At 39.1% G+C, this 16,828-nt stretch overlaps 1 protein-coding gene across 4 annotated transcripts in view; it reads left to right on the forward strand.

Moving 5' to 3' along the window:
* The window catches only part of ATXN10 (ataxin 10), a 159,560-nt gene that overhangs the window by 114,442 nt on the left and 28,290 nt on the right, over positions 1-16,828 (forward strand). For all 4 annotated transcript variants that reach the window (XM_006127756.4, XM_075899999.1, XM_075899998.1 and 1 more), the window contains one exon: positions 10,986-11,049. In XM_006127756.4, the coding sequence (XP_006127818.2) occupies positions 10,986-11,049 (64 nt within the window). The remainder of the gene's footprint in view (positions 1-10,985; positions 11,050-16,828) is intronic.

A 16,828-nucleotide genomic window follows, 5' to 3' on the forward strand; every position in this document is an offset into this window, starting at 1 on the left:
GGTGAGTAACTATTTCTTCCTCTGTCTTGACGGGAACTCTTTTTCTGAGTTAGAAAATTTGTCATCTATTATTTTTAGAAATGCCAAAGGTGTTTTAGTATTGACAGCATGAGACCTCCAGCACATGTCAGTCAAAGTGAAGCCTCCCGTGATCAGATGGCTTTTTTCCCTACACATTGTGGATAAGGCAGTGGTCCTCCTCTTCCCAACTGTGTGTTGGTGTCTCAGTGAATATATTATGATATAACTAGTATACATTTATTCAAATTTACACATACCTAGAATTTATTCTTTAGTGTATCTTTTGACTGTTTAATGAATGTTTAAGATGCAATCTTAATTCAGCAGAAGTAAAAGATTTTTACATAGTTCAGCAACATCCTTCTCTCTGCCCATGATTCCAGTTTCATTCATCTTTTTGTTCATTCTTTCACCACAATATGTTCACCTCCTTCTATGCTGTGTCCCTACATCCTCCCCGAACTGTCTTGTGAAACCACCAGTCTTAATCTCATTCACCCCCCTTTAAAATCCAGTAGTCTCTCATCACAACAGATATCCACTTACTGTGTTAGAGTGCAGGGGTGAGATTGATGGGGGCAGTGGGGAGAGGGAAGAACTCAATTTTAATATGCTTGTGTTACTGCAATAGTTCTTGAATAGTTAACATGCAATCATGTCATTGTTTTCTCTCCCCCATCATTTGTAACTCTCTCTTTTGGATGATGTCTAATATTAGTCTTGTCTGTAAATTCCTCAATTTTGGGAGATGCCTATGTAAATGTTTGTGTTGGGTTAAAACAATAAAAATAAAATAATATTAATTTGCTCTGGAAAGATGAAGTGTACCATTTGTAAAAACTTTTCTGTTGTATTCAGTTTCCCTTTTACTTTAGTTTAAATTGCCAATTAAGAGAAGAAAATAATTTTAATAATAAAAAAAGTAAGTTGATTTGTGGCAAGCTTCTATATGCATAGTCCTCAAATCTTCAAAAGCAGGAGAAAAAGATACAGGATGATTTTAAAGCCCATTGTGGTTAATGCTGATGACTATTCTATTTTTTGGTACATGTATGCAGTAAGATAAAATGGCTCGTCCTGCTGAGATTGCAGTGCTTGAGGTGCATCATTAGGCTTGAAGCAGAAAGCAAAACACCACAACCACCCAAGTAGTGGCAGTTTTCCAGAACAACACGCCCAGGAGTTTCCTATTACAATTACGAATTGACTTCAGTAGTGTTAATATGTTTTAAATAACTGTAATAAAGAATAATTTATCAGGCTTATTTATATTAACCCTAATTCCATGGCCAAGAAAAAAGTAGGAGGTATCAAAATTCATTGTAGACTTAAAAATGAAAGTAGTAGAAAAGCATTATCAATGTTTTTTGCTATTTTCTGTCTCTGTATTCCTATACATATATTGTAAGTAGGATTCTCTCAAGATTTTAATGACAGATGGAGGACGAGTTATTCATTTTCCACTTTATCTGTCAAGGGCTTTGGTTAAGATACCTATATAGCATGCTAAAACCTATTTTTATAAGAACATTGTTGCTGTTGCTTTAAGATAATATAGACGTGAGAAGTTTTTCAGGAAATCGATTATGCAGTGGCTTGTCACCCACAAGAAATTTGGAGAAACTCCACATATTAAAATGACAGACTTCAAGATGTAATGGACTGCTAAAAACGGCCTCTTGGTACTATTTTCGTGGACAAGATCTCCTTTTTACTACATTTTTAATAGCTCCATGTCAGTTGATGAGGAAAAGTTATGATGGCCCTTTTTGCGGAGTTGCTTAGTGGTAGAACTGATCATGTGGTTTTTTTTGTTTGTTTTTTTTAACTAGCCGTCAGTTTTTGGGAGAAAAATCTTCCTGTAGATTTATTATTTAAATGAAAGAAAACATACTATGATTATATTTAATTCAATACATTGTAGGGAAGCAATAAGGAGCGGGTATTAATTTTAAATCTAAAATGACAAAATATATAACTAAACCAGTCCCGTCATGTAAATACTATATCATGTAATAGAATTGTGTGTCCCCATATTTCTTCAGTCTTTTTCAATGCCATTAATTGGTTGAAAGTTTTTACGTGACTGTATTGATGAGTGACATATCAAGCCCACAATAATATAAAATGGATAAACCACTAACAATCCAATATACAGTATCTGACTGGAATGTCCTTTTCATTATCTTCCTCATCTGAACTGCCCTCTGCACTGTTCATCTTACTCTTCCTCATTCATGCTTTCACACACGTGCTTCCTTTGTGCTGGAAAGCAGTTAAATCCATTTGCACGGTACTGGCAGTCAGGTAGTTTCCATTCTTTCATGAATTTACAAGTCATCAGCTCCAAGACTGTCTCAAGAGCAGGTGAGCTCTTCCTTTCTTCTGTTGGCTCACTGTCCTCCATGACTAAGCCATGCTCTGTTTTAGAGCTTGGTATGACAGCATGCATCTCCAGGCTCCCATGCCAGATAATAGCCCAATTATTGGCACACCAGGCATGAAGATAGAAGTAGCCTTTGCATGGAGATAGCTGACCAAATTTTACATCTCCCTTCTTAGATCCGAACAGCTTGTATCTTAGCTCATTCACCTCTGTTTGACTGAGCTAATGCATTCTACAGGTGAATTCCTGAAGAAGAAAAGAGGTCTATGGACAAGACCCGGTGTTGCCTTGCACAACCAGTTCTCTGAAGAGTCTCTTCTCTGGTCATCAACTTTAAGCCACTCACCTTCCCATATCCTTCAAAAGTACTAACAGAATCACACCCATTTCTAATAGGAGCAGACTTCTTTTCCTAGTGATATGCCAAGTTTGCTTATATTCATTCAATTTTTGGTACCAATTTAACGTAAATTTTGCCAGTGTCACTGAAGAAAGCAAGAGAAGAATTAGCACATCAGCGTCCTCAGATACAGTAATAACTGCTTTATGGTTTGGCATGTCGCATCTGACTGTTTGCTTCTTGTGAAAATGATTATGAAAGAAAGTTTATTCTTTCTTATAAGCTTGTTTACAGTATTCCTTGCGTGTCAGATACGTCACTTTCTCACCTGTTTTATCCAGGAAATAGAGCTTTTTCCATTCATTGTACCAGGACTTGATGAGAGCAGTCTTGCTAGAAGAATATCCTGGAAGTCAGTTGACCAGGACAAGGCCACTTCAGCTTCAGGCATTGGGCTCGTGGTCAGTGTTGGAATTAGAAGTTGGACTGAGAGTCATGCTGGAGTCCGTAGTCAGGAGCCAATGCCAAGGGTCAAACTAGAGGTTGGGGACTAGAGAGACCAAGATAGCAGAGGAAAAGGGTTCAAGGCAGGGTGGATGCAAAGCAGGAGTAGGAGGAATGAGGTAGCACTGGAGCCTGCATAATAGTGGTCCAGAGCATTGAGCGAACATCAAGTAGCTGCTGCTGCTAGCTGAAGAGCAGCAAGTTGGCTGTCCCTTATACCAGTCAGGTATTACGTCCCATCATGTAGCGTCCATCTAATCAGCGATACTGATTAGGCCCTGATTCCTGACATTTGCACCTTATTGTTGGATCCTGTTGCCAGTTAAAATGTTGGTCAACAGCATTTCAGGACCCAAACCTTTGTTTTCCCTGTCTAATTTTTAATTGTCATAGTACATATTAAAGATCATATCTGTCTGTAAGTTGCAGTCCTCAAAGCTGACATACATGTTCTCTAATTATTTTTTGTGATATTTTTTTCTTTTGTTTGTTGTTGTTGCAGGTTCAAAAGTAAATGTTTGTGGTTCAGTTTTTAATGCTATATGAGGATCAGTCTGGTTATTTGTTCCCTGTATCTTATTCCTCAGCTAAAGGCAGTTTCTAAAATTAGTCCAGCAGATGAAGTTCAAATTCTGTTTACTCTTCTCCATCAGAGTAATTTACCAACTATACATGACTGCTTCGGAAGGAAAATAGCACAACAAAGCCACTGTAGATTTGCTTTCTCTGAAGGTACCATTTCTGCTTTCAGTTATGTCAGCCAGAAGTCTAAAGAGAAATTATAGCCTCCTACAGAAAATTCCCATTCATTGCATATCACCCTGAAAAAATTGTTCCTAAGAAATATATTTCCGACTTCAGATGAAAGAAAAATTCCAATTTTCACACCAATCAAGAGATTACTTCTGCCCCCAAGAAAAGGGAAAGCACTTGTTCATGTCTTTAGTCCTTAAATTGTACCTGTATTGGGATCAACTGTCTTTGTACTTCTTGGAGAGTCACAAAAGTATCCATTGGGACAAAAAATATCTGAATGAATCAATTGATATGTCTAACCAGGGGTCTCATCAATAAACACACATCAGGCCAAAAGTCAGACTAATTCTTGGATAGAAAAGAGGGGAGCCTTTGTGAGAAAATTTTGCAAAGTGACCACTTATAAATCCATCCATTCTTTCGTAATAGGATCACTGTTAATACCTCAGGTAACAGAGCTTTTAGGGACCATGTTATAAAGACCATAGAGGAAAAAATAAATGTGTGTTTTAAATCACTCTAATAAAGTCTGTCTGTTATTTCTCTTTACAGCTCAGTTGTGCAAATTACTGAAGCTAATCTCTGCAGAAAGGGCAATTTTGCCTCTGTCTCTGAAGTGGGTTTCTGTGAGAGTTCAGTATCTGAGGATGTTGTTTTTCCTACACCATTGGTGGCTGGTGGTCACAAGATTCGTGTGTCAGTTTTACGAAAGTTCTAGTTCTTGTTTTACTAGCAGCGGCCCCTTGAATTTTTTCTTTCAATTTGTTCCTCTGCCTGTGTCGTGCCTGCAGTGAGAAGAGGCCTGCTCGCATGCATTATTAGCGCTCGTCTCATTTTGCTTGAAGAGAATTTTTTTTCTTTTGTGACACAGCTGCAACACATACTATGTTTGAAATATATATTATCTCAATAGCAGAAAAAAGATGCGAGAGAGAGAGAATTAGAAACAAAGCCAGTCACACATCTTCCAGAAGAAGAGGCATATCTGTTGAAGAATAATGTCTCTTGTCTAAAAACATGTACTTATTATTGTATCATGTCTATTTTTTGCCAGCAAGACAATTGTTTAGGGATTTTTAATCTTTCCATGTTTCTATGCTTAACAGTCTACTTGTTTAGCATTTATCTAAACATAAATGTGCATCTTGTTTGGAGAGAGTGCACATATTTGATTATTTGTGTTTAGATATCACTAAGAAATCCAGCTCCATTGTACAGGATTCTATACCCCCCCTCTCTCTCTCTCACATACACAACCACCCACCTACCACAAAGAGTTTTCTGTTACACACACACAAGGCACAAAGTTTACATTCTGACTAATGGGGCCGACTTTAGAGGGGTCTGAATTTAAGTCTAGCGGTAGTCTCCGTTCCTGTTGTGCTTTCTTTGGTTGATGTGAGTATTCGTGTTACACTAGTAACATTAATCAGTAATAATTACTTCCCTGCATTTTGTTAGTAAATACTTCACACTGGTCTAATATGAGGGATGGCAGTCTTGCCTTGCAGCTTCCTTCTCCCTGTTCCCGCAGCCCATAGAGAGAGTGTTTGTTGTATCCCTTTCCGAGGCTAAGGGTCTCCGGGTTTTTGGTTTTTTTTTATTCTGTTCTCCACTGCCACAAGTAAACTTTTCTCTGACATAACCATTATTCTTCTAGCTACTGGTGACTGAATAATACCTCTTCAGAGCCCATCCATGCATCTACCCACTCTTACGAGTTAGAGGAACAGGACTTCTGGACTATGTGCAACATGTTTTTCATGACCCCTGGGAAACAATTTAACATGCGGGGGCGCAAAAACCCTCCTAGAATCCCACGTGCAGTCACTTCACCGATGGCCCTTTGTGCAGTCCTGAGCATTTTTCTGAGCCCTTGAGACACAGAATTTAATTTTTGGACAAAATAAACACCTGGGGTACAATATACTCCTGGTGTGAGCAGATAAATCTCCATTAATGCCAATGAAATTGTGCATCTGCCAACAGCAGTGAATTTGACCTCCGATGTGCAACTTTTGGACTACATAACACCAGTGTTCAGCCTGATTTAGCAATTACTACGCCTCAGAACTGACATGTCCTGACATATCCAAATAATACACAATACATACTTACATTTCTTGCTTTCTTTCAAGGGAGAACTGAGTTGGCATCTTCTGTTGGGGCAAAGCCAGTTTATAAATTGGTGTATAATTATAGCTTTTCAGTATTGTACATTTTGGGAGATTGTTTTGATTAGTGACTTCTACAAGTTTAAATAAATAGCTTGTGAAAGTTCAACTAAAAAGGGGGAAATAACTGACTATCTTTCTTTTTTTTAAAGTCCCTTTGCGCATAGGAGACATTTTCCATAAGTCTGATACGTTTGAATTCTGCACATTTGTTCAATATTTTGATATTGTTCTAAAAACCGTAACTAAGGACAGTATTGTTCACATTGCAGGATGGTAATATGGAGCGGTGTTTTAAAAGAATTGTTTAGTTACACTATTTAAAAAGTGTTACTTCTGTTTAATTTAGCAGTTATCAGGGGTCTAATATTTTTAGTTACCTGACTTGGTTTATAGAATCTCCTAATCTTTAATTTTCTTAATTGACAGTAACTGACATTTTCTGTAAAATACTTGAAATTGCTGCTTCTAAAAAGCGGTTCAAGAAATCGTGATAAAATAGTTCAAGAACTTACTGATGTGAACATTGCAAGTTACTGATGCACACAGCACACATTTGATTGAGACTTATTACAGGCAGTCCCCGGGTTACGTACAAGATAGGAAATGTAGGTTTGTTCTTAAGTTGAATTTGTATGTAAGTCGGAACTGGTACATATTGTAGGGGAAACTCTAGCCAAACATTTCTCCAGAGCTCAGTTTTATTCTCCCACACCTCACTTCCCTCAGTTCTTTATTCTCAAGCTGAGGTGTCTGCTGAGAAAAGCCGCTCCGCGTCTCCCTGGTCTGCTGGGGGGAATCAGCTAGTGCGGGGTTGCCTCACCCCGTTTGTAAGTAGGGATCCGATGTAAGTCGGATCCATGTAACCCGGGGACTGCCTGTAAAGTCATTGTCAAAATTCCCATTGACTTCCGCGGGGGCCACGATTTTAGCCTAAATGTAATCTGCAGTTTTATTTAATTGCTTAAATTGGCATAATTGTTCCTGTAAAATATAATAGTCCTTCAGAAAATGACCTGGTATTAATTTAATCAGGTGCAGTATCTAATTGTTGATGAATAGATGACACTGCGTAAGTAGGGGCTACATTTAGTGCCTCTGCTCTTAATCTTGTGTGTGTGTGTTTGTGTGAGAGAGAGATTTGTGAAGATTTATCCCTTCTCAAACAGAATTGATCAGTCTGTGCTGTCTTAACTTCCTGACGCACTCGTCACGTAACACTACATTTTACATTGGTGGCAAGGTTGCAAGTTCACATATCATCCCCTTCACACTCATTTCTGTAGAAATTCTCATAAAAGGTGTAACTTATTCGTCAGAGGCACTTCTATGGCTAAGAACTACTTTTCAAAGGAAGAAACTGAGGGATTATCACAGTTTTGAGTTATGCTACTGTGATTTCACCGGAACGGTGCTGCCCAGGAGTAAGGCAGGTGAGTTGGGGCCTCATGATATGAAAGTTTAAGAAATATGGTCACCTTCCATTTTGTATGCAAGATATACCAAGTTAGAGTATGATTTAAGAAACCCTCTTTGAGAGATCTTTCCCAAGCCCCTATGAATACTTTTGATGGAAGGCCATTGTAATTTAAAAACCTAACTTGTCAACTGAAACACATAATGAGCACTAGTAAACAAAGATTGTCTTGAAGAATGTTTCAGAGGAAGCATTGCCAAAGTAATCTTTCCTTTGCACACACAGTAGGGTTCCTTTCTGCCTCACTTCATCATACCTACTCTACTATAACTCATGGTGTACCTACTGAAATAAATCAGTTGGGCAAATGAACAAATCTAGCCTTCCTAGAAACAAAAGACAGAGCCCAATTGATCAAATTATCTCATCTGCATATTTTAATTTTATATTCAAGCTAATACAAATGGTTGTTCATGAATTTTATAGTTAGCTTTTCTTTATTTCATAGATATTGACAGGCTGATACTTGTGCTGTAGTTTGCAGTTCTTTCTCCTTTTTATCTCAGCAGTAATTTTTGAGAATTTGAAGCTATTAATTAAACTTAACTTGTATTTTTATTGTGCTGCTTGAATGCCTGATTTTAATCAGACCTGAACAAACTGCCTGACTTATTTCAGTTGATAGAACTTGATGTAGATTAATTTATACTGTTCAACATTTCATTGATGGGAAATGGAAGGTAATGTTCTGGGTGGATCAGAGTTTGGCCACAGAGTGTAAAAAATCAAAGAACTAATGTTTGCAAGTGCAGATGACAATTGGATTATTAAAAGGTCACTGTTTATTTAAGCTTTGAAGTGTGACATCAGACATGATGTCCTTTGGAAATAACATAAGAAATAGCATGGATGGAATGCATATTTTAAAACTTTTTCGTAAATTCCGTTTCTGGTAAATGTAGTTATGCAGATTAGCATTGATGTGCTAAAATAGCTTCTAAGAACTATCAGAGTGTTTTGGTTTCTGATAAGCCATGTCAATTAGTCTTTTTCTGCTGTTATTATTTTCTCATGTTGTCACTGAGGGTATGTCTACATGACTGCGGTAAGTTGACTGAAGCTATGAAACTCCAGCTATGTGAATAATAGGGTTAATTTATTTTGTTTTTCAAAGAAAAATAAATACACACCAGTCAACTTTAAAAAGGGGTTATTTCATATACATAATGTTCAGATTTATAGAACAGGTTTATGTAGATATAGGTAATATCACATTTTCTGCAGACATATTTGCATGATTTAGTACCATGTAATACATCCCATAAATGCATCTTTTTCTTCTCGTAGAGTCTAAAAGGAAAGTTTTATTATCTATATGTTTTAGAAATGTGTATATCCATTTGTTCAAGAACTCCACCTAAATGATAAGAGCTAGGACCACTAGATTTAGTATGTAGCTTTCTCTTACCCTAACATAAAGCAAGGTCAGAGTTTGGTTGTGGCAGGATAATGGGATGTGCCTGGAATTTGATTCTTTCTCATAAAATAGAAAGGGAGGGGTCTGGTAGGAGAAAGTTATACTGCGGAATGACCACAGGGGACAGCAAATGACCCGGGGAAAGCCATTGGTTGGCAGCAGCTGACATCCTGGCCTGCACTGCCTGTACTCCAGGGTGAAGCCAGCAGCCAAGGGGTATGCCCTCTGCCCCACTCCTGGTAATTCAGGTGATGCCGGGTATGTCTTCTAGGGCGTATGTGTAGTTAGAGGTGAAGAGACTAAGTACTTTAACTGGGGCTGTAACCTATAACAACCAGTTACATATTCTTACAAATATTTATAACTAGAAGGCTTAGCTGGTATTGCCCGGGTCCTTCAGGGCAATGGGGCTGGTGGTGTAGAAGTTGTAGGAGTCAGGGCAGGGGGTTGGAGATGTGGAGGGTTCGTGGCAGGAGGCCAAGGATGTGGAAGTCAGAAGTGTGAAGTTGAGTAAGGGCTCAGTGTAGGGAGCTGGGGATATGGAAGTCAGGGTAGGGGGGTTGAATAGGGTCTTAAGGCATGGGGCAGGGGATGCATGAGTGAGGCCAGGGGGTTGGGCGGAGGAGAAACTCGGGAGGGAGTGGTAGGCTCAGGGCAGGGGGTGGGAGTGGCTGCTGGTTTCTCCCTGGAGGAGGCCTGAGGTGGCAGGGACTATGCATCCCATCCTCTAGCTTGTACCGAAGGCAGGACTCAGTGGGATATGCAACCTTGCCTACTGGCTTCTTCCCAGGGGCCACAGCAGGGTGAGCTGCACAGTCCAGCCTTGCTGGAGCTCCTGGTGCATAGAGGGTGGCACAGTTGGACTCTGCTGGTGGGTGGGTGGGTGTGTGTATGTGTGTGTGTGTGTGTGTGTGTGTGTGTGTGTGTGTGTGTGTGTGTGTGTAAAGAGGGACCACACTGGCTGATCCTGTCGGCGCTCTTTGGTCCCAGTCCAGAGGCGAGGCCTGCAGAGGCTGGTTGGGGGGATAGGAGTGCTAGGCATCCCACAGGTATGGGGGTGAGAGGACCGTGGCTCCTCTGGGGGCAGTAATATCTGCACTTCCCGGCCATGGTGGTGCTCTTGGGGTGGGGGTGCACAGGGGCAGGGTTGACAGGGCTTCCCTGCCCACCTGCCACTGTGGGTGAGGGCTAGAGGGAGGGTTTGGTGTAGGGGGGCCACTACCTGGTCTGGTGGCTGGCAAGAGGGCAAGCCTTGGCCCTAGCTGTCCACACTCTTCATTGTGCAGCCACCTCCCTGTGGTCGCTCGGCAGTATAGTTGTCCCTTTAAAGAGCCTCTCTCTTTTCATGTTATGGAAAACAATTGAATTCTGCCATTTTCCTGGCCCCAACAAACCCTGACCTTACTTAAAGTTAGGAGAAAGGGAAGCTGCACACTAAATTTGATCCTCCTCGCTCTTACCATTCAGGAGAAGTTCTTGAACAAACAGGCAGGCAGACAAACTGACAAGTTCACAGGCAGAGATGTACTAATCTCTAAAATATATAGACTTCTGATAAATATAAAAACTTCTGATAACATTTTTCATTCGTTGTGTAAATGTACTTGTTCATGGGGTCTTTAATCTATTTAGAAGCATAGGTTTTCAAGGTAGTATATGAGACCTAAGCCATACAAGGACATACCTCACTAAGACAGATATTGAAAGTAGGAGACATGCAAAATTAATGTACATTTGTGTGAATATTTGTTTAAAAAACTTTTTTCCTTTACAATTTGGCTTAATGTGTTTCCCATATATTAGTCAAACTGATGTATAGGTGCTTTTGGTCATTTGTATCTTTGCAATCTTTCTTTTTATTCTTTGATATTGAAAATTGTATTAAACTAAGCAAATTTGTTTTCATTCAGGTTTATCAATTAGATGGAATTCCACTGATTCTGGACAACTGCAGTATTGATGACAACAATCCTTGTATCCTTGAAGTTCTACATATTAAAAATGTATATTCTCCTATAACATATTTGGGGAGGCATTGTATGCATGTAGGTATGAGTTGACATACATTCTGTAGTCTTTGGAGTTGAGTCTTGTATCCTGTATGATTGAACAGGTGGTTTCCTCTGCATTTACATTGTTCTCAGATTTAATTATTGATTGTGGTTATCTTGAATATAACCATTTCTTAAACTGTAATCCCTACTAATCTCTATATCATGCAAATTCTCTAGGCTATCATTGAAGCCTTACCAATCACTCTGCCAAAAGAGTTGATTTCATGTTAATGCATTTCAACAGAGAAAGGGTCGATTTTGGATTTTTTTTGTTTAAAGAACTATTTAGATAGTACTAGGGCATCCTTAGAAATTTTCCTTTTTATAACTGTATCTTTGATCTTACTTGCAAAATTAAGGATGTCCTCTTGCTCACTTGCTTGATGTTTTGTTCTGGTGCTATTTCTGAATAATATATGCACTCTACATGTATGTATGCCCCAATGTAATGTCAAAAATGCATTTTGAACATTTTTTTTTAAAGAAGTAAATAGTGTAATTGAGCAAAATTCTTCCTCAGATTGTCATGACAAACAATGGATATATTTGGACAAAAGAACAGCCAAGATGCGTTCAGAATCCAGAGGTTTCTATATTTTTAAAATGTTTACAGCAAATTTCTGGGAATGCTTTACTGTGGGTAATACAGAATCAGTAAATGCTGTAGGGAGATTGTGGGTGAATTCCAGGCCTGTTGAAGTCAATTTACATTTTTGCCATTGACATCAATGAGACTAGGATGTCAACCTGTGGATGGTTTGTGATTCTCAGGGTACATCCATAGTCTCTTTATATATTTAAAAAAACTTTTTCTGCAGGCTGACAGAGTGACATCATTACCCATGAGAGGGTTGGTGATGGTGGTTAGTATAGTGACAAGGGGCCCTGTCCCCTAGTGCAATTAAAAAAATCCACAGTACTAAGTCTCAGTTGACTTGGGCTTTTGGGGCTTAGGTTTCTGATCTTAAAAAAGCTGTGTGGATATTTGAATTTAAGACCAGGCTCTGAAATCCATCCCCCTTTTGGAAATCCCAACCCTGCTTCTAGCTCAGGACCAAATATCTACATTATTTTTAACCCACCTATCCAAGGCTGAATCAACTGATGCAGGAAAGCACTTAGAGACATGCTTAAATATGAGTGTGTTTTAAGTCCCATAGAAGTCAGTGAGACTTAAAAAGTCAAGTTAAGCATGTCTCTAAGTACTTTCCTGAATTGGAGTGAACTTGCAGCTTTTCCTGAATCAGGGCCTATGTCTTGTTTTCTAATATCCTCACTATCTCCAGTTCACTGTAAGACTTCTGGATTGGGATTCATAATGGAAATCTGGATTAAGACCATACTTGGTCATTTTAACTGACAATTGAGCTTTTGCTTCAACTGACATCCATCCAGTGAACTGAAATAAGTAGATAAATAGTAAGTGGTTCATCAGTTTTACACAATTATTAAACCTGAACAGTGGAAAAATAGACCTAAACTCAGAGATAAATCTGGCAATTTATATGATGGAAAAATAGATGTCAGTTAATGATGCAGGTTATTGAACTAGTTGTGAGATTTTTATATAAACAGTGCAGACGATGTATTATGGGTTTTTTTTTTCTGTAACTTAACAGCATTTTTAAAGAGCAGCAACTGCAAAACTCAAGAGGATTGTAGTTTGAAGGAAACTACTTTAAGTAGGTTCAGGAGATTATTGTCATAATTTTATTGCCACAGCAACATCAAGAAACCCTCTAAATCAGGGGTGGAGAACTTTTTTTGGGGTCGGGGCCACTGACCCATAGAAAAATCAGTCGGGGGCCACCCAACTGAGTAGCAAAGGAAAAAAACAAACCTCACTGGCATGGCTCCTGATTGAGAAGCAGAAAGACACTCCCCACATTGGCCTCTCACACCAGAGACTGGAGTCAGGGCTGGGCCAGTAGATTTTTGTGGGGTCCCCCAGGCTCTGTGGTGGAGACCAAAAAATGAGGGATTCAGTGCATGGGAGAGGCTGCTGGGAAGAGGGCTTGAAATGTGGGATCTGCGGGGAGAGAGGATTCAGCTGTGGGTTGGGGTTTTATGGGTCTGGGAGGATACTGGGTGGGGCTGAGCAGGAGGTAGGGTGCAGGAGTGGGTTGGGGATGGAGGATCTGGCTGAATGGGGGAGAAAGGAGGGTTACCTGCCACAATTCCCTGGGGATGCATATGGTTCTGTGTCCCCGTCCCCCCCCAGGAGCTGCCCCCTACTGCTCCTATTTCCCCTGATTACAGCCAATTGGAGCAGTGCTGGGGAAAGCTTCCAGGCAGTGCAATGTTGCACTGCCATTTCCCCAGCAAGGAGAGAGAGTACAGTAATGTGCAGAGCCATACGCACGCACGCCAGGAAGAGCCCATGGGTTGGATTCAGCCCCGTGCTTACCTGGCTCTTACCCGCAAGGCTTGGGGACTCCCTGCTGTGGGGAGGGGAAGCACCAAGCCTCAGGGGTCAGATCCAGGAAAGCCAGGGCTGCATCCCACCCCTGCTGTAATGTTACAGTCAGATTTTAAGGTATCTTCAGACCAGTATATAAGGATCATGAACAACATTTGATCCAGTGACTACAGCTAGTATGTTGCTGGCTTATAATATCCAGATCCTGAACAAACTGACAATGCAGTCAATTTTTACCATTCTCAGAGGAGACCGTCAAACCCAGCCACTGTTTGTAGACCACAGTTGGTGTTTGTTTTGTCTACACTTTTAAAAGTGAATTCAGATTAACAAAGAACAAAACTGTGGAAAGCAGTCTATTTGTCATCATAATTTCATTACATAACTATAATTAACCTATCACTTAAATCAGTTTCTGTACCAAGTAACTGGAGGATAGCTACCATGATGCGCTTTTTAATGCTTCAGAGGTGACCCTGGAAATTACAGCCTAGTAATTCTAACTTCAGGAATAGACAGATTAGTTTGAAACCATACTAAATACCAGGATTATCAGACTATTGCACATGGTTTGTCATGGGAAGAGTTAATTCTGTGTGTATAGAAGGAAATCATGCCTCACCTATCTAATATTTTTTTTGAGGCATTAGCAGTCATGTGGTCAAGGGTGATTCAGTGGATATAGCATACTTGGATTTTCAGAAAGCCTTTGATGAGGTCCCTCACCAAAGGCTCTTAGGTAAAGTAAAGCAAAACAGTCATGGGATCAGAGGGAAAGTCCTCTCATGAAACAGTAATTGGTTAAAATATGGGAAACAAAAGATAAGAATAGGTAGTCATTTTTCACAATGGAGAGAGGTAAATAAGGGGGCCCTCCAAGAATCCATAATGGGATCCATTCCATTTAACATTTTCATAAATGATCTGGAGAAAGGGGTAAACAATGAGGGAGCAACATTATTTAAGCTATGTTAAGTCCAAAGCAGACTTCAAAGAGTTATGAAGGGATCTCCCCAAACTGGGTTATTTGGCAACAAAATGGCAGATAAAATTCAATGTTGATTAATGCAAATGTCTATTGGAATGTCTATTACCAGTTTTGAGTATCAAATGATGGGGGTCTAAATTAATTGTTACCACTCAAGAATGAGATCGTGCAGTGAATGTTCTGTGAAAACAATCACTCACTGTTTAATGTCAGTCAGAACACTAAAAGAATATTGGGAACCATTAGGAAAGGCATGGATAAGAAGATAATGTTTGAGAACAAAAAAGAGATAGTAGATATGATATAAATCCATGAAACACTCACACTTTGAATAGTGTGTCCAGTTCTGGTTGCCTTATCTAAAAAAAAAAAAAACAAAAAAAACCAACAACATTAGAATTGGAAAGAATACAGAGAGGCAAACATCATTGGGATATGGAACATCTTCCATAGGAGGAGAGATTAAAAAGATTGGTACTGTTAGTCTTAGAAAAGAGATGACTAGGGGGCGGTACATATGATAAAGGTCTATAAAATCATGTATGGTGTGGAGAAAGTGAATAAAGGGTTGATTACCCTTTCAAATAACTTAAGATCTAGGGTCACCTGATTAAATTAATAGGAAGCAAGGTTAAATGAACAAATGGGTACTTCACAAAACACACAGTAAATCTGTCAAAATTCTTGTCAAGGATGTTGAAAAGGCCGAAGTATAACTCTGTGTTTGAAAAGAATTTTGTAAGTTCATGGAGGATAGGTCCATCAGTGGCTATTAGCCAAGATGCTCTGGCACACAGTGTCATGCATCTGATTGGTAAGGGTGTGGGCACCACAGATCATTTATGAAAATGTTCAACAGAATTGATTCCACTACAGATTCTTGGGGCACCACCGATTTACCTCTCTCTATTGTGGAAAATGACCACCTATTCTTATCCTTTGACTCCTATATTTTACTGATAATTGTCCTGTTCTGTTCATTCCATTTAAAGCATTTGCCATTGTTTGCTGATGGATACTTGACTAATTGGACCATTGGTCTGACTCAGTATGGCCATTCTTATGTTCTTAACAAAGCTCAGATACTGATAACATTTTTACTAATGTAATATTTCCCCATACATTTTGATTGACTTTTTTTGAGTGCAGTATAGACACTGTATACTTTGGAGAAGATGGAATGCTATTTGCTTGAATTTAAAGGTTTTCTAATGCAGTAACACCTTTTAATATGAGCTTTTATAATATACATGTTCAGATTGCTGTGGGTACTTTAACCCTTCATTTTCTGATTCTCAAGGAATTGTAATTGGGATATTAATTTTGCATTAACATTTTCTTTCATGTTAGTTTGCCCTTGGATCTGTTTTGCCTTCTTATTCTTGAAATGCATTCTTACGAACGTAAAAAAATCAACTATTTTTTAAAAAAGTGAGTTGGTGGTAGCAAAGCTCTGTTTTGCTGCGATAAAGCTTTCTGTAACTTAGGATTATTATTTTGATTCTCTGTTTTTGGCTTCTGCTTCCAGGACTTTCTCAGCCTCAAATATCTGACCATATTTAGTCACAGTTTCTCTCCCTACCATCATATGCTCACACACGAGTGATGGATCCATTTCACGTGAGAGATTGGAACCTCACTGGCTTATAAAATCAAATGTCTGATCCTGCCTTTTCATGAAGATGTTCTCCACCCTCCTTTTCACTTGTGTAGAGACTGAGACTACTTTTGTCCTTTGGCCTAAAGCTCCTCTAGCATTGTTATGTAGCATAGAATTGACATTCTCCCTTCTCTAAGCATTCCACATGTGATGCGTTTACAACATGTCTCACGGGAGAAGCAAGAGGAAGCATTTAGAATTAATTTCTACTTTCTTGCTTTTTAGTACATTCTGCTATAGCTGGGCATTGAGGCTAGCTGAAGTTTGGTGATCAAATATGAATGTAAAACAGATTAATGTATCTTTAAATTATAATAATCTAGTGCATAAAATAAACAAGGAGACTTTATTTTCAACTTCAGTTTGGAGCAACTTTTATCTACCCTGTCTGTAAGCAAAAAATGCACCTTTACTAAGGTTAGACAGCCATCCTGCTTCAAAAAAAAAAAAAGCACGCCAGAATGACAGCTCTTTTCCAAAGACACTTTTCTGTTTTCTCTTTCTGTTTCTCTCTCGCTCTTGCTTTTTTTTTTTTTTTTAAATACAAGTGCTTGGATGGCTATTCTAATAGAGATTCAGAGTGACACAAAGCTCCTTCTACATGATCACACCTGTGATTAAATCAGGTCTGT

This window comes from Pelodiscus sinensis, chromosome 1 (assembly GCF_049634645.1).
Source record: "Pelodiscus sinensis isolate JC-2024 chromosome 1, ASM4963464v1, whole genome shotgun sequence".
NCBI classification, from domain to species: Eukaryota; Metazoa; Chordata; order Testudines; family Trionychidae; genus Pelodiscus; species Pelodiscus sinensis.